This window comes from Nelusetta ayraudi, unplaced genomic scaffold, assembly GCF_046127955.1.
Source record: "Nelusetta ayraudi isolate G7.1 ecotype Tasmania unplaced genomic scaffold, CSIRO-AGI_Nayr_v1 ptg000005l, whole genome shotgun sequence".
In the NCBI taxonomy this organism is placed as follows: domain Eukaryota; kingdom Metazoa; phylum Chordata; class Actinopteri; order Tetraodontiformes; family Monacanthidae; genus Nelusetta; species Nelusetta ayraudi.
The window spans coordinates 337,234-360,665 of record NW_027466055.1 but is presented as its reverse complement, the minus strand read 5'-3'; the positions used below and the strand labels follow the sequence as shown (position 1 = coordinate 360,665).

General features: G+C 49.3%; 2 protein-coding genes across 2 annotated transcripts; both read left to right on the top strand.

The window, feature by feature from the left end:
* Nucleotides 1-5,695: 5,695 nt before the first annotated feature.
* Nucleotides 5,696-11,832, top strand: cplx3b (complexin 3b). Its single transcript, XM_076047082.1, has 3 exons — nucleotides 5,696-6,134; nucleotides 9,315-9,402; nucleotides 9,630-11,832. The coding sequence occupies exons 1-3, from the start codon at nucleotides 5,977-5,979 to the stop codon at nucleotides 9,852-9,854; spliced, it is 471 nt and encodes a 156-aa protein (XP_075903197.1). The 5' UTR covers nucleotides 5,696-5,976; the 3' UTR covers nucleotides 9,855-11,832.
* A 3,725-nt stretch (nucleotides 11,833-15,557) lies between these two features.
* LOC142902195 (growth arrest-specific protein 1) lies at nucleotides 15,558-19,530 on the top strand. Its single transcript, XM_076047071.1, has one exon. It carries the CDS (start codon nucleotides 16,304-16,306, stop codon nucleotides 17,093-17,095), a length of 792 nt encoding a protein of 263 aa, XP_075903186.1. The 5' UTR covers nucleotides 15,558-16,303; the 3' UTR covers nucleotides 17,096-19,530.
* Nucleotides 19,531-23,432: the final 3,902 nt, after the last annotated feature.

Below are 23,432 nucleotides of genomic sequence, written 5' to 3'. Positions count from 1 at the left end.
ATGTGCATTTAAGGTCAAATTCCAAACAGCACATAATGTTGTTGTTGTTTTTTTGGATGTAAATCAGGTTTCACTTTGTCCCCGAGCAAAGATTGTCCAGGCAGTTGTTCCTGCCCGTCCTGGACTGTTTTCATGTTCACACTTCATTTTCTCACCTTATTGTGGCCAAATTCTCTGAACATTTGTGCGGCAGCTTCATCACGTTGCTGTGAATTCTGTCGCTGTTTCTTTTAGCAGCATCCCTTCTTTCACACGTTTGACCGTGCCAACGTGGAATAGGGACGCTGTTTCCCTTCAGCGACACCTTTCAGCATCACACGCATATTTCTTTGGTGAAATAAAACCCAGCTGTGAAGCTCCACCTGTTCATTCTGAAGAAAAAAAAATTGAAAAAAATGACCAGAGTGCTTTTGTACTAAAGCGTTTCCTCGTATCACCATTTATGGCCCAGTGATGAAATGGGAGGAATGACTCACCTAATTTGTCTAATTTGCCGCCACTCAAAATGACTTCACCTTTTATTAGTTCTTCATTCACGCGTGACTCCAGATATCGTACATACACATTTATGTAGATATACGTCATTGATATTCCCCAGCGAGGCCATCAGGAAGAAGAACTTAGTGAAAGCGTTTCTGAAAGCAACAGACGAGGATGGGGAACACATTAATAATGTATCTCTTCGCAAAAAGGCAGAATTGTTGGCAGTCATAAGGGTGTCAGCACAAAAAGTCGTGATATTCTTTCATACGACATGAGGACAGAATTTTTTCCCCCCACTGGTGCCGCCAATAGGAGAAGGTGACGACAAACAGCACTTTCAGCCCTTCCAAGAGTGTCTTTATTCCCCCTGACAACTTGCTGAGCTGGGTGGCTCTTCTGATTAAACACGGGAACTGGTAACCAGTAGTACTGATACCTCTGAAGAGGATGAGGAGGCGCCAGTGGAGGCGCCACCGGAGGCGCCAGTGGAGGCGCCATTCTCCCCGTTGCAACTCATTGAATGGTAGAAAACGGTTTTGAAATGGCATTTTACAGGTCGAAAAAAGCCACACTGCATTGATTCACGTCATTAAAATAAAAAGGACACAGGAAAGTGTTCCACCAATCCAAATTGATACTCCATCACAGCAAGATGGCGATGGCTTCCATTAGAAACCTGACGGCGTCTTTCAGATGAAGTTTGGATGTTTCCTCTCTGTGTGTTTGAACTTCCTCTCCCCAGGTACTCCGGCTTCCTCACACAGTCTAACGACAATTAGGCCGTAGTTGGCTGATTAGGCTTGACTGGCCTCAGTTGTGTCCGGATGAGCATGCAGCTGTTTTATTTGTATGTCTAATGTTTTATGTTTAGTGTTTTGCTGTTTTGCTTTTGTGTTTACGTGGCTCTACGACTGCCCTGGTGTCTCCCCACCTCTGCCCAAAGACAGCTGCCACCGACTGAAGTTTCCCCCATGACTCTGAGTGCAGGAGAAGCGGTGATAGAAAACAGATGGATGGGCGGACACCGTGCTGCGCGTTTCTCTATTATTATGCTACCTATCTCTACTTAATTCACACACCCCGCCCCCCCAAGGCTGATCGTGACATTTGCACAGAGCTGCTCCCCCTCTCGCTGTTCAGCTAAAATGTCAGGTTGAAAAGTTTAAACGGCCCCTGTGTTGCTCCGCTGCAGGGCTGCATCCAGGAGGATGAGGAGGATGTTGGGGACAGTTTCCATGCGGCCCTGGAGAGAGAGAGTGTGTGTGTGTGTGTGTGTGTGTGTGTGTGTGTGGGGTGTCGATGGCCAGCATATGGAGGCAGCAGGCCACTGTGACCCTCACCTGACTGACCCCAGTGCACACTGCTATAAATCTCTGCTAAGTCACTGCTGTTGAGCCTGGATTCTCTCTGCTGGTGCTGCTCCGTCACCCAACACTCGCAGCGTTTCTCACTTCTGTGGGGGGATTAAGGTTGTGGGTTTTTTTTTCTCATTTGATTTGCGTCAGACAGGCCTCCCAAGGAGCTGCTAATGGCGTCGTCTTCGCCCGCCTGGATTTCCAAACTCCCTCAATGTGCGTATTGTTTGCTGCGAGGCACATTTGTTTGATAAATCTAATCCCTCGTCATCCCGTGTCGAAAGAAACAAAGGTGTAACACCGAGGCAGCTGAGGCTCACAGCACGGACGCATGTGCGTGTATGTGTGTGTGTGTGTGTGTGTGTGTGTGTGTGTGTGTGTGTGTCTGTGTGTGACGTGGTGTATATAAACCCATCTTTCCCAAACCCACACAGGCTCCTAATCCTAGAAGATCAAGTAAACACAGGCTGGGAGTGTGAGTGGCCGAGAGCCAGCATGATGCCTTCACTCTCTCACACACACACACACACACACACACACACACACACACACACACACACGCACGCAGTGTTTTATTCATGTTTTGCTCCCCTACACAAAAGTGCATTCTTAAGGGGAAAATAGCCCAGTGTGTTAGAGTTAGTAGCATCTAATGGCAAGAAACTGTGTTGCAAACAAGGGCACTGAACTGCCAGCCTCTTTTTTTCTGATGTCGCTCTCGATCTTCTGCAACCAGCTGTGATGTCGGCGTGAAATCAAAACTCCCAGAGCAGATCAGCCGTCTGGGCTGGTGTAGATAAGTCATGCTCTAATATTTTTTTATCATTCTTTTCAGTGACTTGACTCAACTAACATGACAGAATTATTTGAATGTGTTTTTATTCTACGCCCTGCCAGTAGATGACATCCAATGGGCTTTTCATGAAATGCACTCTGCATTATTATTCTTTGCTGCCCTGCACCTGCGAATGCTTTTCAGGGCACACACAAACAGATGTGTTTTTGTAGATGGGGAAGCCATGTGTCAGGTTTGTGTGTGCGAACATCTGTGCTTGGCATGCACCGATGCGTCACATATGCTTTGCATGGTCCATAGCTGCTAATTTCCAGCGCACAGCGAGACTTCAATCACAGCTGAACTGGCAGCAAAATTACCTGAGCACAAGCAGGAGCTATTAAAATCACACACTGTGCCTAATGTGTTTCTCGCAATGTTTTTTTCTTCAATAGCTGTCAAAATGTCGCCATTTTACAAGTAAAAGAAATAGCGCTTTGTTCACCCACATCAGTGGCTGCCATCGGGGTCCCTGGAGTCTTGACGGGAGCTCACCATGAGACAACACGTCATGCATAACCAACAATTAAGGTCACTTTGGGCTGCAGAGTCTTATGTTGTGCTTCTGACAGGAAGTCCAACAAACCATGATTTAAAAATATATGCAAATTTGATTCAATCTCTAATATACGAACGAATATGAACACAATATTAACCACTATTTGATATAAGGATATTTACCACCTAACTATTACGTCAATACCAAATAAGACTTCTTTTTTTTCTTCCTTGGTTTTAAAAATAGACTCAGGAATCACCATTTCTGTTCATCCGCCGACATTTTGTCTTCTGCAAATTTGCCATCCAATGATGACTATTTTCTGACCCTAAGATTTTTTAAACGCATTTTTATTATTATTTCGAGGTTGATTATATCGAAAAGGTTTTCTCTTCTTCTCCACTGGACTGTAATTCTCAAAATGGTTGTGACAGATTGTTGTGTTCCTGCAGTGGATTCTCTGTCAGCCAGTGTGAAATTGACAACCCGGGGATCCAGGAGGTTTGTCTTTTCAATTGCATGCATTGTGTCTTCTATTTTTAGGCCGGTCCACTGGGTCGCTGGTTTGGAATCTTCTCAGAACCAGTGAAGACTGTTTGACCGCACACGTCCACGTTCCAACCTCGAAGCACCTGTGGTGAAGGTCTAAAGATGGAACAGTGGTAAGCTGTGAGGTACAGATCTCCCGGCTGTGTATTTCAATACAATATCATGTAGAAAGACTCCAGCTTGGAGAAGAAGTCTCCCTTTACATTAAATTTCACAGCGATTAGGCTTTTGATCTCATTCACTGCCTTGTGTTTCAATCTATTCACCGGTGGCAGCTTTGAAGTTGGCGAGAGATTTGCAATGGAGTCAGGTGCAGACTCGCGCTGCCTCGCTGTAAGCCTGTGATGAAGAGACGCCGAGACGTGCTCTTCCTCTCCTGATCCACAGGGACCCAGAAAGTAGGCCAGGCTCGGTGTCAGACTGCTGCGAGGATCAGGACACTCAAGAAGTTGACTTGTAATCAAAGTTTCACACTCTGGGTGTCAGGAGTCTCGCACACACGTCGAGGCAGCGCTTTAAATATATTTCTATCCAAAGAACACACTTGCATGTGCAGTTCATATTTTTTAGAATGAGCTCACTCCTCAGTCACACCAAACTCTGGTATTTGTTGGAGTATACATTGCTTTATAAATATGCCAAATAACATTTATAAATACTTGTGGATATTTGGGATATTTGCTGCTGATTCCTGAGAGGATGCAGGTGAAATATAATGACAAGCAGACTGTTGTGGGCTCGAGGCACAACAGGAATATATCAGGCTGATGCTGCTTGAGATAAAGGTTCTCTTTTTGGATGGGGATCATCAGCTCTGGACTTTTAAAGCTATATTTAAATACATTAAAGGAACGGCAACAATTGTGAACCCATTATAATTGTGTCGCTGAGTGAAATCATAATGGGCAACACAGTGGTTGATTCCTAGGACCTTTCTGTGTGGAGTTTGCATGATGTTCCCCCTGTGTCTGCTGGGTTCTCTCCAGGATCTCCTGCTTCCCCCACACATTCTAAAAAAAAAAACCATCCATGTGAGGCAAATTGGGAACTCCAAATTCAATGTCCATGGTTGTCTTTGGTTGTCTATGTGGCCCTGTCATGAACCGGTCCCTTGTCCAGGGTGTCACCCTGCCTTCACCCTTGACAGCTGGAAGTGGCTCCAGCAGACCCCCGAGACCCTGAGTGCAAGACGAAGTAGGGATTGAAAATGGATGGATGGATAATAATAATGAATACCTTTGCTTTATTCACTTACTTTCACTACAGATCAGACCTTTGATGAGGAGACTTCACGCCACACTAGCTGTGTGTGTTTAGCTGTGACAACAGCAATGAACGACTCAAAGGGAGGTGGAAGGTTTCTGCTGCTGCTGCTGCTGCTGCTGCTGCTGCTGCTGCTGCTGCTCAGAGAGTTTCAATTTGAACTTAAACACACACAGTCCCCTCTAATTCCCGCCATTACGTCCCTGTAAATATTGCAAATTGGACTTCAAAATGCCTCGCCCGCGCCATTAAATGCGCAGGCGAGGCTCTCGCGCTCCTCAGCGTCTCCGTGTTGTGCGCGCGCCACCCTCCAGCAGACAGCCATTCATCATTCCAGTGGGTTTACACCCCGTAAAGTGAACACTTGCCGTGGGGTCAACAGACACATCCGGACTAATTTGCTATTAAATGGCTGCGTGCGTACCGAGCGCGTACGGGTGCGTGTGCGTTGACAAAGCGCGCCCTTGCTTGCCTCCAGCGCGCTTATGACCCCAAAAGAGAGATGGAGGCGGCCGAAGCAACCTCGAGGGAGAGGGGCTGGGGGGGGTCACACTGGGGATCGTCACGTGTTGTTGTTCCCCTGGGGAGGCGGGGGTTGTGGGCGGGGAGGGAGGGGCGGATGTGTCGCCACGACACGTCGCCAACGCGCACGCTCCAGCAGTCTGGGCGGCACTCGGCGCGGGGTTGGGCGGGGGGAGTGGCGGATGCGCACGCAGCCACCGGATTGGGGGAGTTGCGCGCCAAACTTGTTGACTCATAACCGAGCTGCTCCATCCTCCACGGCGCGGAGCTGTCCACGGCTGCTGGTGCTGAAAGTGTCAGCGTGTCCAAGCCAACCGAGCCGGCTTCCCTTCCCTGCCTTCCCCTTCCTTCATCCGCGCTGCTCCCCAGCAGCGGGCGCGCACCTTCGCTCCCCTGAACTCGTCGGTCGAGAAGGACTCCAACTCCAACTCTCCTCCAGCAGCAAGAGCGGACCGTCGCCGGGCGCAGCCATGGCTTTCATGGTCAAACACATGGTGGGAGGGCAGCTGAAGAACCTGACGGGCGGACTGACGGAGGAGAAGCCGGAGGCCGAGAAGACGGACGCGGCGGCGCAGGGGATGACCCAGGAGGAGTTCGAGCAGTACCAGCAACAGTTGGAGGAGGAGAAGTAAGAAGTCTGGCAGAGTGGCGAGGGAGCGACCGGGGGGGGGCGTCGTGTGTGTGTGTGTGTGTGTGTGTGTGTGTGTGTGTGTGTGTGTGTGTGTGTGTGTGTGTGTGTTGAGAATTGTTTTGTTATCTTGGACCTGACAGATTTGAGGTGGTGAAGGGTCGAGAGTGTGTGTGTGTGTGTGTGTGTGTGTGTGTGTGTGTGTGTGTGTGTGTGTGTGTGTGTGTCCGCGCACAAATGGCTGAGCGCTCTCAGGGCACCGCGCTCTGTTTTACGCATCAGTGCAAAAAATCCTTGCGCTCCTCTGGCAGCAGCTGCTGCTGCCGCCCTGCTGGGAGCTCCTCCTCCTGGCGTCTCTTCAGCTCTGAATGTGCGCCGCCGTTTAAAAAAAAAAAGAAAAAAAAATTCGGGAGGGATTCCTGGAATGTGTCTTCCACAGAAAAGTCCACTGGGATCCGTGACTGCGGGCCAAACTGTTCTTTTTTTTCTTTGCTTTTTTTTTTTTTTTTTTTGCCAGGCGCGCAGCTGAGAACCACTTGGTGACGAACGCAGATGGAACAAAAAAAACTCTTTTGTTGGAACGAAATGAGCCGCTGTGATTCTCAGTAGCCTGTGTTTCATTTCTCGTTCATGTGATTGCAATGTTGTGCGTGACAAACATGGTGAAAACCAATTGGAGGCAAAAAATAAAATAAAATAAAAATAATAATAAGTCTAATTAATTTACTCTAAAAATGGCATCGCCTTTGGAACCTTTAGAAACGAATGTTTTTTTTCTGTCTATATTGACAGCTGTCGAAGCTAATGCCCTGTATTTACACCCCCACCTCTAATTGGTCCATCCATCAGCCCCTGGAGAACCATTAGATGTAAGAACAAGGTCGTTTGGCAAACAGAGTTCCCTCAGCAGACACTAAACACACGAGCGATTGGCGAGGCTTCACACAGACGGCAGAGCACGATGCCAGGTGAGGCGGTTACTATCTGGGGCGCACAACTCATGAACGTCAGTGAAAGTGTGGAACAAAGAAACCACACCAGGTCCTGGGTTCAATGCAATTCAAGATCTGCATTTGTCGTCTAGGACTCTCTGTGCAGCCCCCCGACAAAGCACTCAATTCTAGCCTGATCATGAAACTGACGCTTTGTTGGAGCCTCTGTGTATTTGGAAGGGGAGAAACTATGCAGCCAGATGTCAGTGAGCGTCAGTGTCTTTTGTGAAATGACAAATGGGCTGATTGTCAGATGTTTTGCTTCAGAAAGAAAATGGCAAAGTTAATTTTGCCCAATTTGATACTATAAGTAGACAATAAAGACATTACATCAGAGTCTGAGAGAAGCAAAATTTGATCACTGATGATGAATGAAATCGGTCAGTGTAGGCAAGGCAGCAGGACTGAAGAGAGAAGTCGACATCGTGTTAGGAGCGGCAGACTCGTCTCAGTCACTGAATCATCGAAGCCAAGGCACGCATTCACTCCAGGAGCCTCGCCGTGCCGTAGAGCCGGAGCCAAGCCCGACTTGTGGTTAATAATGGTATTCACGTGCAACTGAGCTCAGCAGGCGGCAGTTCAACGCTCGACTATCACCGCGTGACCTTCAGTGGAAGTGAGTTATTATAGTCAGAGGTGTAAAACATGAGCGTCGATCACTGCAGAGATCCATGCTGCTTGCATTAAAGCAGTATGAGGCTGGTTGGTTGGTTGGTTGGTTGGTTGGTTGGGTGGGGGGGCGGGGGGGGGGGGGGTGTTGCTTTGCTGTGACAAGTCACATGTAGACATTTTATCACCCTCAGCACCGGGGCCCCAGTGACAACCCAGGTCATCTGATGCCCTTGAGAAGAGAAGCAACTACTCATTGGCTGCAAGTGAGCGCAGCATGGGCCCGTGTGCCATTCGCTGTTTGGGTCACTCCATGCTAATGCAAAGTGAGCCGAGGCTCACGCGGGCACAACCATGAGTGCCGCATCTCCGCAGAGAACAACCTTCCCCTGACACATTGGGCACACACGCTCTGCAAAGCAGGCCCCTGGTCCTCAGCGACCTTCCCAGCTTCACATTCCACCGCTGGCTTCACCCTTCCAGGACCTTCTGCACTGCTGATTTTGTCAGAAGCACCTATCTGCCATAAAATACATATTTATATTGTTTCCCCTCGTCTTCCCAGAGGGCGCACGTGCAGGTTTTGAGGAGGGTTACATCATGTGTGATGACGCACGATGCTGGAAGCTCTTCAGCAAATTTTGCAATTCAGGAGAGACGATTACGAGCTCGCCCGAATCCATACATATTGAGTGGGGCGACACTGAGTGGGGAGTCCGCCCTCTGTTGGCAGCATCACACACTGCAGGCTGGATCTCCACAAGGTGGAGGGGTGATGCAGACAATGTTCCAGAAATGCCTGGAGATAATTATGCGCACAAGGCAATGATTGAAATAGTTCAATATTTTACTTTTCTCAATTTCAGTTTTATCTATTGTTTATTCATTACGGGGAAAAAAAAACTTTGTTTGGACGTTCTAATAGTTTTAACTCTCATATTTCACTCTCTTATGTGATTGTATTGCAATTGTGACTCATATAATGATCCCAATAGGAGCAGTTAGTTAGAACGGCTTGAGGTGGCCTTCAGAGATTATTATTATATTTTGTGCAAACAAAGACACAGACCCTGTTACCAGCTAGGAAACATTTATTTTACATTAGAATTTAGAGAGAGACACCACCAAGCCCTGCCAAAGCTCTTCTGATGCTTAACAAACACACAACAGATAACAACAGTGCATCAGCAGTGGCCTGCAAGGCTCACTTCTTGAGGCCTGACTGCCTGCTAAGCTTCTAGAAGAAACTACAAACTACAATGGAGCAATTACAGGAATCCATTGGCATCTTAAGACATTGGTACATCTTTTTTTTTTAGTCACTACAAGTAAAAACAGCCGTCCATTCGCTACAAGTAATAATTCATATTTACATAAAGAGCAAGTTCACAGACATGAAGAAGCCAACACTATGCACAGACAAGAATGCCAGAACTTTTTTTTTCACCTTTGCTTTGCATATTGTGTTATTTGGTCTGTCTGACGTTGTGATTTTTTGACTCACCTAGTTGTAAACAATGGCTTGTAATGAATGGGCAGATCTCTCCACAGTTGAACTCTTGTCTCCTCTCTCTTGCAGACAAGAGCGAGAAGCAAACTTTGCCCAGAAGAAAGCCGAGCGAGCCACAGTCAGGAGTCATTTCCGGGACAAGTACAGACTACCCAAGGTAAACTCTCAAGCTGTGCTTTTCTCCACATGCAGGCATGTTTGGATTAGCACACCATGACACATCCCTCACTGCGTAAAGCACACACACACACACACACACACACACACACACACACACACACACACACACACACACACGGTCACGTTGAGGAAAGCAGGAGAGATGGTACGTTTTCAAACAAAGGCTGCACAAATCCGTGTGTGTTTGTTCTTGTGTATCGTCAGAACGAGCTTGACGAGACCCAGATCCAGCAGGCCGGGGATGACGTGGTGCTGCCCACAGAGCTGGCCAAAATGATTGCCGAGGACAACCAGGAGGAGGCCCACAAGCAGTCGGTGCTGGGTCAGCTGTCCAACCTCCAGAACGTGGACATGGACCAGCTGAAAGACAAAGCCCAGGCCACGCTGGAAGACCTGAAGAAGCAGACAGAGAATTGCAGTCTCATGTGATTTGGTCGCCTCCCGCCCCGGATGATTAGAGTTTGACTTGTGTAAATATTTTTCAAAGGCAGAGCTGCTGGGCTGGAGATGTTCTCATTGCGAGCGTGGTAGGTCAGCTGGTGGAGCCACATAATAACCGTTTTTCCAGCTAAGACCAGAGTTGGAGAGTTTAGACGGTGAGGATGAGAAGCTCATGTTGGAGAACTGAGAATTCTCGCCATAGTTCCCTCTGAGAGAGCCAGTTCAGAGTCTGATCACTTTTAGATGTGCTCGAAAATGATGAATGTCAATCACATTTTCATTGACAAAAATAGCAAACGCAGAAAAACACTGTGTGACTCTGAAGACTCTGGCTCCTACCACGCAGGCTGAACCAATGGGATTATTTCTGCTCGACGAGCAAGTCCGCCTCTGAGAAACATTTGCCTTTTGAATCCTTTCTAGCCCCTCATTCCTCATCCTCCCCACATCTCTCTGCCCCTCACATGACCGGTGAGGGACGCACTATGTTTTTCCGCAGTTCTCAGGTGTGTGTATGTATGTGTGTGTGTTGACCGAGATCCGATGCCCCGGGTTGGAACGAAAGCACGAGTACAAAAGACGAGCTCGAGTGAGGCACCACATGAGGCAAAAGTTGTTAGCAAGTGTTGGTATATTTTAGGAACACACGACCACAAAGCGCCATTAGTGAAGGTCGTTAGAGTTGTATGCAAACACAAAGAAGCACAAAATCTAACTAAGGAGCAATACTTCTCGAAGCAACAAGTGAGGAGGATCTCTTCCAGAGGTTTCCTGTTACTGCAGAGCACTGAGAAAAGTCCTCAGAGGAAAAGAAAAAGAAAAAAAAAAAAGCACAATGTGATTTTAAACATCCTTCATCTTTCCTTTATTTACTGTGCCTGCAACATCTCGACAACCTCCCCCGGAGCACCAACTCTTGTATGCGACATCTTGCAACCACGAGCCTCCTCATTTGTTTGCTTTGTGTCTTTTTTTGTTGGCTATATTAGAAGCAGCATACAGTGTGAGGGCAGCAGCAGCAGCAGCAGACCTCCAGCACTGTCTGCCAGCCTCATCTTCTCAGTAATCGTGCTCGCAAAACCAAAACCTTGCATCGATGTCAAACTCTAAAGGCAGAACAGAAGAATCTGCACCTATGAACGAAATGTAAATGTATCCATACGTGCCAGAGCCAAGTTTTGAATGGATCTCAAATGACACAAACAAGTGCAATGTGAGTGCAGTGTGAGTGGAAGCCAACGCAAACACTCGTGCTGTTTCAGACGTGCGTGCTGGCTGCCCAGCTGCAGGTCGCTTCCTCGCTCTGTTCTCATCAACCCGGCTGCTGCCTGCGGCGTGGCCCTCTGTCGTCGTGACCTTTGACCTCTCCCCCATCTCACCGATCCCAACCCCACACGTGGTGACAATTTGTGCTGGTGGATTTGTGTCGTTTAGCTGACGTGATATATCAAGTGTCGTCTCCATTTCTAAAATAGGCATACGTATACATATATATAAATATATATGATAAATATACAGGAAAAAGCGTATCTGTGTGGCTGGGGGGTGCTGCTCGGAGCACACAGCCAGTGCTGGCTTACTGTGTATCCCGTCTGTGTCGTGTTCTTGCCAAGCATCAGTGAAGGCGTGGGCGGGCTGAGAAGCGAATGTTGTTGATGTCGTGTTAAATTCACGTAGGCTACATTCTGCCCGTAACTTTGACGTAGCGTCGAGGCTTTGATCTCACAGCCGCTTTGGAATCCTGTTGCAGCTCCACTGCCAGAAACTGTCTCGTGTTGGGTGGCTGAGAATTGAAACAAAAAAAAAGAAAAGAATGAATTCTATTTGTGCAGGATTGTTTGAAAGGGCGAGAAGGCAGAGTGATTCTCTCTGATGAGCAGTGACTTGCTGCTCAGTTCCTGAGTGAACACTGCAGCATTTTCCGTAGTCCGCTGCTTGTCATGTGATCAAAGGGTTCTCTCTTAATGTTTCCGTAACAAAGGGTCAAGGGAATGGTAGCAATAAGACTTTTCTCTTATCATAGTGCTACTAGTATGCGATATGTTTGATCGGGGGGGGGGGGGGGGCAATACTTACAGTGGAACAGAAGCCATAAAGCAAACTGTTTGCTTTGTACCAGTGTGTAACCAGTGTAAACAACAGCAACAATAATAATAATAATAATAACAATAATAATAATAATAATAATAATACTGATGCTAAAAGGTCGTCATCCTTCTGAAGAGATTTTTCAGGAAATGGCTGCTATGACACGCACTTTCCTCTCATCGGCTGTTTCTTTGTTTCTCTGTTCTGTCTCTCAAAGTGATTTTAACTGCAATAAACTGATTTTTCTTTTTTAAAGAAGCCGCTCTCTTCCTGTTATTTCCACACACATTTACTGAGGGGACCTGCGATAGACTGGGGACTTGGCCACAGTGTCACTGTAATTTGCAGGTTCACCCCCTGAGAGCAGGACCAGCGACTTCTGAAAATGAATTGACAGATTTTGTGAGGGATTAAATGTAATTTAATTATGTTTGGAGACTGAGCCCCATGCAGGGATAAGAGCGGCTCTGGAACAGAACAGCTCCATCGCAGAGCCAAAGACCCAAATTCATTTGTAGTGTTTATTACTGTTCTCCTGAGGCCTGTTTGGACATGATTTTGACCCTCGAATGTACCTGAAAACTCACCAAATGGTGCACACGTCAAGGCTGGTGACCTCTGACCCTTCCGCCTCTGCTAAACTATCACAGGATGCTCATTTCAGTGAGTTTCTGGCTGTTTCAAGTTGGGGTTTTGTGCCCCCCTCAGCCAGTGGGCCTAGTACAGGTGTATGTGTGTTCGTGTCTCTCTCTCTCTCTCCCTATCTCTCCCTCTCTCTCTCTGTTTCCAGACTGCACCTCTTCCTCCACCTGCTGCAAGAGTCACAGGTGTGCTTTCTTACAATCAAGGCCTGGTGCGGGCTGTCAGCTGGGGAGCTGCAGCAGCTGTCATGGAGTGGAGAGCTGCGTCGACCAGCAACCAGAGGCCAAACCTTCTGGAAAGGCCTTCCCTCTCTTTTAGGTTTTGTGCTACTAGCGAGTTTTCCCCTTTTCTTCGGAGTCTCCTTTAGTTTTTTCCTCTTTGGGATTCTCTCTTCTTATTTGGAGACCAGCGCTGGTGTGAGTCTTTGTTTTCCTTATATATTATATATTATAGCGTGGCTACTACTTGTGTTAAGTGCGCTTTGAGTTACTATTGGATTGGTTTCCCCTTTGGGGAAGTTCTCCTCTTTGTGTTTAATCATTTTTATTGATTAATTCAACTAATTCATTCATTCAAATTAAATCTTTAGTGTTGCTCTTCTCATTCCCTGGACACCAGGGGGCATACAGTAACTATAATATGTTAATTTTTCAATTTTCCACAAGTGGTGATTTTGGACTCCACCTCTCTGTCTCGTGCTAAACTATAGGACGCTCATTCCGGTGAGTTCCAGGATGTTTAAAATAAATTATTGTAGTTTTTTTTTTTTGCCTGACATAGTATAGTATGTCTTTTACATTTTCGGACATGTTGAGATTTTGCATTCGACCACTCTGTCTGATGCTAAACTATCCTAGGACCTGTCAATTCTTCGACCGTCACGTGAAAGCAAGCTGCTTACATGTGATTAATGAGACCTCTTCCAGTAAACCTGTTTTAAAAGTCATCAAATGGTCCAGGTCCAGACTAGTGAAACATTTCACAAACATGAGGAATAAATACACCAGGCACGACAGCGCCACCTACAAAAACAAAAGCAGCCAGCCAGACCCGTATGACTGTTTTCCAGCGAGTGAAGATAAATCACTGGGTTGTCTCATCAGGGCCTCTGAATCACAGCTTCACTGCAGGAACCTCAGGGAGGGGGTTTCATGGTGATGAAGGCAGTAACAGTGTCGACGGGCCTCAGCAGGCTCAGTCCACTCAACACTGCTTGCAGCTTTATTTTTTCATTTAAACTTTAAACTTTAAATTTGTAAATGCACCAAAAAATAACACATGATGATAACTTCATATTATTGAATGTGCCATTTTTCTATGAATGGGTGCTGTTTACTGACTTTCACATGAAAAGCTAAGGGGCAGCTCAGTCACATTGGCTCTTTTCATTTGCATGAACTGGAATCTTTGTCTCCACCAGATGGGGACAAAAACACAGCGACAGCGTGCTGACTTGATGTCCTCAGTAAGCAAGAGGTTGATAGTTGGAGATGGAAACGTCAGCAATGAAAAGTGCTGAAAAAGTCATACAATACATAAACATATGATGTCTTTGTTTTTTGTTTTTTGGAAAATTGGGGTCCAGATTTGGCTTCAGCCAAAAATGACAGAGATGGCTGTTCTTTGTCAGCCTGTCATTAAAATAAGGCAAAACGAAAGGCAAAATCTCGACATGTCTGAAATTTGTTTAAAAAAAAATACCAATGTCAAATCACTGCTGCAGAAACATATGATTGAAACGCTTCAAAAACATTACAAATGGAACATGACAGACACACAAGTTGACTCTTTGGGGCGAGCCGGGGTACAGAAATGCATGAGCCCGTGCAGAAAGTGGACCGACTAATATAGAAGAACTGTGAAGAAGTGTTTTTGAAAGAGGTCACAAGGCCAAAAGTGGACCAAGCATTGAGGTTATTTAGCAGTCATTTGTCTCTCTGCATTTCAGACTATTTCGGTTTTTGTTTTTGTTATTTTGAGGATTTAATGTTGGAACACACACACGCTCACGCACACACACGCTGTGTGTGTGTGGTTTGGATGTCTTAATTCTAATGTGGAACAGATCTGAGGTCGGCTGTCCATCTGGTTTCGCTGGAGTTTGTGCAAAACTGGCGCAGACTCTCAGTAGGAGGCAGAGGAAGAGGAGGAGGAGAAGGAGGGAGGACAGAGAGGAGAAAATGAAAGTTATTTACCATTTGAATGGCAAAAAGGCCTGAGCTATTGGTAGGTTTCAAGTGTGCTGTGAAAGGGGCATAGCTGTAAAATATATTGACGGGTGAAACCACCCCAAAGCAACTATTGGTGGGCTGCAGCGCGGAGACAATCTGCAGGCCGGGGAGAGACGGCGGGCCGGAGCGCGGCCAGTGGGACACAATTGGAGTGAAACGGGCCAGAAAATACTATTCTCTCCCATTCTTCTGCCATCAATCGGGCCTTAGAAAGCACGCAGAATGAGAGGCAGAGGGGCTGGTGGGGGAGGGGCGGGGGACGGTGAAGGGAAGACAATTAGCGAGTGAAAGCCCTCAAACAACGGGCCGCAGTTATGGCAGAGTGATTAAAAATGCACCAGGTCGGTCATTGCGCGCTGAAAGTTGTGCACATGTGCGCTTGTTGCAAAGGAATGCGAGCCTTGCCAGCCCACCCTGCAAACCCCCCCGTCCTCTTCCTCCTCCTCCTCTTCCTCCACTAGTCTGCTGCTTCTGTCTCTGCTCCAAGAGCAGAGGAGACGGGACCACACGAGCCTGTGTGGTCCCGCACGAGGAAAATCATAAACATTTCTTCTATCCCTCCAATCTCTCGTGTCGTCGCGTCGTGTGTCAGGAGGGCTGGAGCGCGGAAACGCCGCAGAAAAAGTGGGTCCCACGCCACGGCTTGACTCCTCGGCGTCGACCAATCGGTGGCCAGGGTTGTAAATGAGCGAGAAGTAGGGGGGAGGAAAAGTTTTCTTTCTCTCCGTGGACAGGAGGAGGGGTGTTGTTGGTGCTGCTGGTGGAGGAGGGGAAGAGAGGGAGGAGGGGAGGAGAAGTGCTCGGCGGAGCGTGAAGCGGAACAGCGAGGAGAGGGACAAAGACGCGCGTTGCGGCCACGAAATGCGCCCGGCGAAAAACCCCATCCAACAACCGAGTTGAGGAGAGGACGCGCACGGGAGCGCGCCGATGGGTGTTGTAAGCGGCCGGAATCCGCAGCGACGGAGGCACGAGGAGCCGGAGCAGCGCTGAGGACGACGAGCCGCGCGTGGATTCAACTTTGGAGATGTTGCGGGGATCCTGGATGTGCGGCCGGTCAGCGCGGAGTGAGCGGCCCGTGGAGCAGGAGCTCGCCCTCCCCGGACGGATATGTTTGGCCTGAAGAGTGTGGTGCCGTTGCCGCGGGGATTGGTGAGTCCCTCCAGTCGGATCCTGTGTTTTCCCACCGCCAAGGAAGAGGAAGAGGAAGAGGAAGAGGAGGAGGAGGAGGAGGAGGAGGAGGAGGAATACGGTGGATCGTTTTTAAAGGAACACGTGGGGACCTCTTTGTTGTTTGTTTCCTCTTTTTCTCCACAATTGCCGCTGGAATCCGTGCGTTAAAACGCCCATGACTTAACCACCACCACCACCACCGTGCTGACCCCTGACTGACTGCCCCCCCACCACCTCCACCTCCACCTCCAATGTGCTGGTGGAGAAAGTGCACGTCGCCCAACTAGAAGCATCCCAGCCCAAAGCATGAGATGCGGCTGCGGCGCCCCGGCGCTGCTCCCCTGGGTGCTGCTGCCCTGGGCGCTGCTCCCCTGGGTGCTGCTGGCCCTGGACGCGCAGCAGCTCATCTGCTGGCAGGCGCTGCTGCGCTGCCACGACGAGCCCGAGTGCGACCTCGCCTACGGCCAGTACCTGGCGGCGTGCGAGGGCAACATCCGCGGCACGCGGCGCCAGTGTCCCAGCCACTGCATCAACGCGCTCATCCGCCTCAACCACACGCGCAGCGGGCCCGACCTGGAGACGTGCGACTGCGCGCGCGACGACGAGTGCCGCGGCGCCAAGCGCGCCATCGAGCCGTGTCTGCCGCGCCGGCACCCGAGTGACGCCGGCGGCATCGGCTGCATGGAGGCCCGGCAGCGGTGCGAGGAGGACAGCGGCTGCCACGCCTCCCTGGCCGCCTACCTGGCCCACTGCGGGCAGCTCTTCAACGGCCGCAAGTGCTCGGCCAAGTGCAAGGCCACCATCCAGCAGATGCTCTTCATACCCAACGGCGCGCTGCTCAACCGCTGCGTGTGCGACGGCGTGGAGAGGCCCTTCTGCGAGGTGGTCAAGGAGAACATGAGCAAGCTGTGCGCCATCGGCGAGCACACGGCCGTGGCCTCGGAGCAGCCCGACCTGGACGAGGCGTACGAGGACGAGGACTACGAGCCCAGAGGCGACAGGGAGGAAGTGCAGACTGATCACTCGGCTGCCCCCTGCAGGTCGCCTGCCCGCGCCGCGCCTTTGTTTCTTCCTCTTCTAGTTTGGACGTTACTGTAGGGAAGGATGAATGTGTGTCCTGGTCTGGCGAGGCCGCTGCAGCGCTGCACCGGACTGAGGGGTTGGAGGCAGAAATGTCCATTCCCCCCCAAAGGCCTGGCGCCCAGCTGGCCAAGCGCAAACATCGTGTTTTTATCGCCATTGTCAGGCTAGCGTGGACAATACCGGCTTCCACCTTCGGTTGCGAGGAAATCAAGCGGCGTCTGCTGCCTGTTACAGTCGTGGCAGTTTTATAAGATCTAGATGGCACTTTTACCTTCGAAGCCAAAGGAGGGTGCTTGCAGGCTTGTGGAACGGCACAGGCAAGAGTTTCCCCTTCGCACCAGTGGAAGGTTTCTGAGACGTTGCGACCTGAGTTTACCGGCTGTAAAACATGTGATTGCTGCGTTTGAACGTAATAGACAGGAGAGGCACGTCCAATCAATCGACGGCCTGTTTTCACGAGACCTCACACGGCTCAGGTGGAGGGCGGGTTGCTGAGGATTCGTCGTGTGGGAAAATGCCAATGGCAAATGTCAGAGTTTCTCCGATTGCCCCAACTGAGAAAAAGAAAAGTTTGAAGGGTTGCCGTTCGTAAAGACGACAAGTGTAAGAAGCTCACACAACAAGAGTGGAAACGTTGGATTTCAATCCTACGTCTGCGGCCGGGAGGAGCCGAGTCCGCTAATGCTAATGCTAATCAGTGTCTGCAGCCATTTGACATCTTGAAACAGGCTCTAAATCTCTAAAATACAGACTCTCCAACAGTTTCCTGCACAGACTTTCTTCCTCTCCATTTCTACTTCCTGCCCTCCAGCTGAATTTGCACCACCTCTCATCGAAAGCCACGTGACTGGAACCCAGCTATTTACATTTTTTTTTTGAAAGGGCGTGCCCCTCCCCCTCCGCTTTGCAAAGGTTTTCTATGGGCTTTTTGCCACGTGGATGTTGTGGCGGTTGACACTGAGGTGTTTTTGCAGGCCTCCTTCAAAACCTTGACATTTTAGATAAGCAGCCCCCTCATTGTGTCCAAAGGGAAACGCTCCCTCCTTCACTCTGTGCACAGATGACCTTGTGGCTCCGAGTGGAGTTTCCCCTCTGTTGCCTAGTTAGACGGAACCCTCTTATCACAAAAGGATAGCGGGAGCAGGGAGGGGGGGAGAAGCAGTTGGCGACGATGAGAGGAAGTGAGCCCCCGCCAGCCTCTGTTTGTTTAATTTGGTTTCAGTGGGACTTGGCGAGTGTGGCTTGATCAAGACTTTAGACAAACACTGGAGCCATCCAGCCTCTGTTTGCTCGCCTCTCGACTTCAGGGGGGCTTCTGCATTGTTGCCGCGCTGCTGCAGCCACACTTCAAATATTTGTGGGAACGCTGGAAGGCCACGCACAGTGTCAAGTACTGGAAAGCGGCGCGAGTGGCGGCTCGGGCACGCTGCCGGGCAGGGCCCCCCCCCCCCCCCCACTGCTTGGAGAATGTTTTATTGAACTTTTCCTGAGACTCACACCTCTGCACCTCCTTCCCCCTTGCTCGCTTCTAATGCTGCCTCACCACTTTCACGCCTCCGAAGGAACCCGTGTCTCTGTTTTGCGAGCAACGCAGAGCGCCAGCAGCAGGACGGGAAGAGCCGAACGCTTCCGGAGCAGATTGGCGACGAGGGATGTTCCAAGTGTTTGAGGGATCGCACAAACCGTGCGGGTGGGACTGGAGCGACTGCTGAGTGAGCTTCAGCGGCTTGTAAAACAGAGGAGGACTGTTTGATGATTCCTGACGATGATGATTCCTGGATGAGTCTGCAACCCTGTCGACATGGCAGTGTTGAAACGCCGTGTGCGCAGACACAGCAGTGCGCAGCAGTGCGCGACTCGATGACTGCAGGTTCTCCATTTGTTTCTCCCTGCTGGTGAAAGCGGTGCAGACTGCATGCAGAGTGCCTTGAACACAGTAGTGACTGTAAACACCATGAAGTGCTCTTTACTCCTCACTTTGACTTTTTGGGGTTCTTTGTCAGATGTGTAGCAGGACAGCAACACGACCAGTGTTCCCATCACTTCTCTTCTGTTTAGCATGAAGAAGAAAAAAAAAAAAAAGTGTTTTTCTGTCATTGGATGGTCCTGACTTCCTGTAAGAAGTTTGTCTTGACTGGGTGAAATTGTACCGAGACTAAGCGTCCTCTTTGCCATGAAGTATTTTTGAGAAGTGTGGATAAATGTTAAATTATGAATCTAGAAGATGAAGAATGTGTAAATATTTGACAATTTATATGCAGTAACATAAGACAGCCGTCCGCTTATGTCCTCTTGCCATCGAGCGCAATAAAAGTGTGTCTCAGACTTCGTACTCAAGCCTTAGAAGATTGCACTTTTCCATTTGGTTTTGTGGGGACGTAGCGGTAAACACCTCCAAGCAGCTTCTTCCATGTGGGCGAGTTTTACAATAAAATGTTTATGAGCTGAAATGGCGTAATGACGGAATTTGTTCACAATTGACTGTCGAGTGTTTTCGTAAACAAATGGGAGGCGTGGGGGGGGGGGGGCAATTTGTTTGGGTCATAAATGTGTTCAGCGACGCCACAGCGCTTCAGTCATGCCTCACAACATTAAACAACTCTATATGTCAATTCATATGTTGATTTACTCAGCATTTTCTACACATGCAGTAGACTTTTTACCCATTGAATTGACGTCAAGTCACACACAGGAAACAGCAAATGAAAAAAACAAACTCATGTTACAAGATAATAATAGCATCATTTTAGACTTTGCATACTTGGTTTTTGTACCCAAAGCAGAGAGTATTGTTGTAAACTGTCACTAAGACAGCCATGTGAGCCCAAAGAAGCTGTGCCTTTGTTTTAAAGTCAAATATTTACAGGATTAGGCCAGCATAACTGAAACCCTTCAAGGAATTCTAAGTGTTTATAGTCTCTGCACAAATGATTCCTCGCTGGAGTCGCGGAGGGGGAGGACGGCACCAGCAGAAAATAAAGCAGCACCATATTTGAAGCGATGGAAACATTTCCCCCCCACCCCCCGCTGCCACTGCTGTTTTAACCGCCATTCCTCGCTAATGACCAAAACTCTTGCGGGCAAGCGCTTTCAAAACAAGCAGCCATTTGGGGGCTTGTTCCACACTCACCTCGGTATTTACAAGTCATTAACAAACTGTAAAAGAGTCCTGGAGCACTGCAGCTCGGTGTGGAGGAGTGCACCTGTTGGGCAAAGAGCAACTTTCGTGTCCCGCAAAAAGCTGCAGTTGCCGCCGAGAGCAAAACTGTTCTTCTGCACGAGAAGGAAGCCGTAAAGTCGGAGGTGTCGCCCGCCATTTAACCACGGCGGCTGCAGCGTGGCGGCGCTTGAGCTTGCGCTCGTCAGGAGCAATGCGCTACATCGCCGCCCACTAGGAAGCACGACGCACTTTAATTCATTCACACGCTGAAAATGATTCAGTGTCCACGCAGCCCTTAAACCTCGACAGTCTCCCTGGACTCTACCACACACAGGTCGAGGCAGCAGCAACGAGAGTAGACCTTCACTTATCACAGGGTTGTAACGTTTAGTTGAACTCTTTAACAATTTGCCATTAATCTTAAAAGTCACCAAGTCACCCCCCCCCCTCCATCTCCCCCAATACTGCCAACCAAAAGTATGAGAAATCAAAACTAAAATGTGCAGAGTGTGTGTGTGTGTGTAAAAACAGGTGCACAGAGGCAGCACTGTAGTGGAGCCCATTTTCTAAATGATCTTTATTCAACGTCTCTCTCTCTCTCTCTCTCTCTCTCTCTCTCTCTCTCTCTGTGCTCCAGTAAAGGGGAGTGCCCTGGTGATTTATGGGGCTCTTGTCCTTCATAGGTACAATATTCCATTCATGATAACCCTGGTGTCCCTACTCTCTGCGGGGGGGGGGGGGTCTATGGAGGTCCCTCTCGCTCGGCCACACAGACCTCTCTCTCTCTCTCTCTCTTCACTGGCGGTGCTGACGTCAATACGACTCGACCGCATGTCCCGGCAGAGTGGACGAGGTCCCTGGTGGAGGGAGGGCTTGTTGGGGGGGGGGCAGTTATGGTGGCCAATTAAAGCCACAAGTGGGGTGGGGGGGGGGGGGGGGGGTTGTCAATCAAGGAAGAAAATTCCCCTTCCAGAATCTTCCTCTCTGGGATCCATTACAGCAGAGAATGTTCTCTGCGCTGTACTGGGAGGCTGGGGGTGATGGTCGTGGTGGGTGGTGGGAGGAGGGGGGGGGCAATACAAACTGGCAGGACTCCCACAATCAGGCAACAACAGGGTCACAACACGCATCCCAACTTTTCCTGGCAGCGTCGGCTTCCTGCCCTGATTACAGCCATGAGGCCGAGCCATTCAATGGGAGACCCCCCACCCCCCATTCCCACCCCCACTTCTCCAACCCTCTGCAGCGCGGCCACGACACGCAGCACCCTGTGCTTCTCCATCCCAGAGGGGTCATGTGATCCTGATTCAAGCTGCTGGCTGGAGAGCAGGAAACAAAACAAGCCAGAGGCTGCCGCAGGTTTGGAGTTAGAGTTAAAAACTGAGGCCATGTGAAGCCACAGTGTAGCCACTGCTGAGAGAGAGGTGGCGGGGGGGGGGGCACATTGATGACATTTTGATTTTGACTTGGAGTCTGTCCTAAACCCATAAGGGGTGAAGCTTTGCAGACAGCAGCTCTTAACATTCCCATAACTGGTTCACACACACACACACACACGCACAGCAGTTTGCAGGAACACAGGCGTTCTGTTGTAAGTTTGTGCTCTGAAAAGCAGATCAGTAATCCTCATCAGGGCTCATTTTCGCAGACTTGACAGAAAAGCTGAGTGCTGTTTGCACAGGTGGCACCGATCCCCAGCTCCTCCACTCTCTCGCTCTCTCTCTCTCTCTCTCTCTCTCTTTCTCTCTCTCTCTCTCTGCCCTCAGACTGCTTCCAAAATGAAGCTGAATTCTGCTCGACTTTTCTCTCGCCGCTCCTTGAGGATATGCAATTAACGCGACTCGTCTCAAAATTTTCACATCGCCACCCCCCCCACCTTCCCCTCCCATCATTCCCATCTTTCTCGCTGGTGAATCCTGCAATTATCAAATGTCGTGACTTTCCCATGGGTGCCTCGTTCTCTCCTCCTCCTCCTCCTCCTCCCCTTGTGGATGTGAGCCAGCCGTCGCTGCAGAGCTGCAGCCTTCTAGATGACGACGGTGGCGAGGCAGCAGCAGCAGCAGCAGCAGCAGCAGCAGCCGCCTGCATTCTAGTCGGCCCAGGAATCTCTTTCCAAGTTTCTATAAGACGAGTCAGACTTAGTTTTGGTGTAAAAAATAAAGAAAATGGATAAATAGTCAGAATCAAGCTTTGGGACACTGTTGTTTATTTTCCATTAGACATTTTGTATGATAAATACTCCATATGAAATCAACAAACAATTACAGCAGTAAAAACAAAGAAAAACAAAACAGAGCAGAGAAGAAACTTTGTTTCTCATTTTGGCTTCTTTTTTTTTTTTGAAAGTCTTTCCTCAGTCACAATGTACACCTCAGCTTCTTTTCCCTTTCTTTTTCTTCTTCAAACTTTCAGGCACTCGTACCTGAAATTAAAACAGCACCTCGCGGACCTACGAGGTGGAGGATTATCAACCTGCCGCCAGCTGTTGAGGCTTCCCGCCCAGTTTGACAGAGGCGCCGTTGTGGAGGCGCTGGCCCGGGCCGCCGCTAACTCGCTGTGCGTCGCTCGTAAAATACAGCGAGCGCCGGTGCCAAAACCCCCAGAGAATGCGAGTGCGAGTGTAAATAAAGCGCAGGCCGCACCTCTCCGGCGCTCCCCGCACGGCGGTGGAGAGGCCCCATCAGCGGAGGCAGCGCGGTGAGCCTGCGGTTCAGCCACACCAGAGGCTGCTGGGGCAGCCGGGGTGTGCATGTTTGCAGAGGCCTTGAAATAATACACCCATCACTGGAGCGTAAAGCTGATGGGGATGAGCACCAGACACTGCAGTGCGTGTTGGATCAGCGATTGTAAACAATTGTTGTGTTTTAAACTGGTTTGCTGTAAACACAAACGTAAAAAAACAAACAAAAAAACAAAAAACAAATAAACAGCTGCGAGCCGCAACTGATGAGGCTCGCAGCACCGTCACACACAGTGTGGTGTTGTCACAAAAGCCGTGCAGTATTTACATATCAATGCTGAGTTGGTGGTGTTTGTGTGTGTGTTTGTGTGTGTTTGTGTGTGTGTGTGTGGGAGGGGGGGGGGGAGGGGGGTGGTGGTGGTGCTGTTTTTTCAGTATTTTAGCAGCCAAGGTCGTAAACACGAGACCTCAAATCAACAAGCGTCCCACCAAAACACGACAAACACACTGTT

Excerpts from the sequence above, each read along its gene's own strand:
- cplx3b (XM_076047082.1), top strand. The coding sequence starts at position 5,977 with ATGGCTTTCATGGTCAAACACATGGTGGGAGGGCAGCTGAAGAACCTG. Across the intron at positions 6,135-9,314 it reads CAACAGTTGGAGGAGGAGAA|ACAAGAGCGAGAAGCAAACT; the intron begins GTAAGAAGTCTG and ends TCTCTCTTGCAG. Across the intron at positions 9,403-9,629 it reads ACAAGTACAGACTACCCAAG|AACGAGCTTGACGAGACCCA; the intron begins GTAAACTCTCAA and ends GTGTATCGTCAG.
- LOC142902195 (XM_076047071.1), top strand. The coding sequence starts at position 16,304 with ATGAGATGCGGCTGCGGCGCCCCGGCGCTGCTCCCCTGGGTGCTGCTG.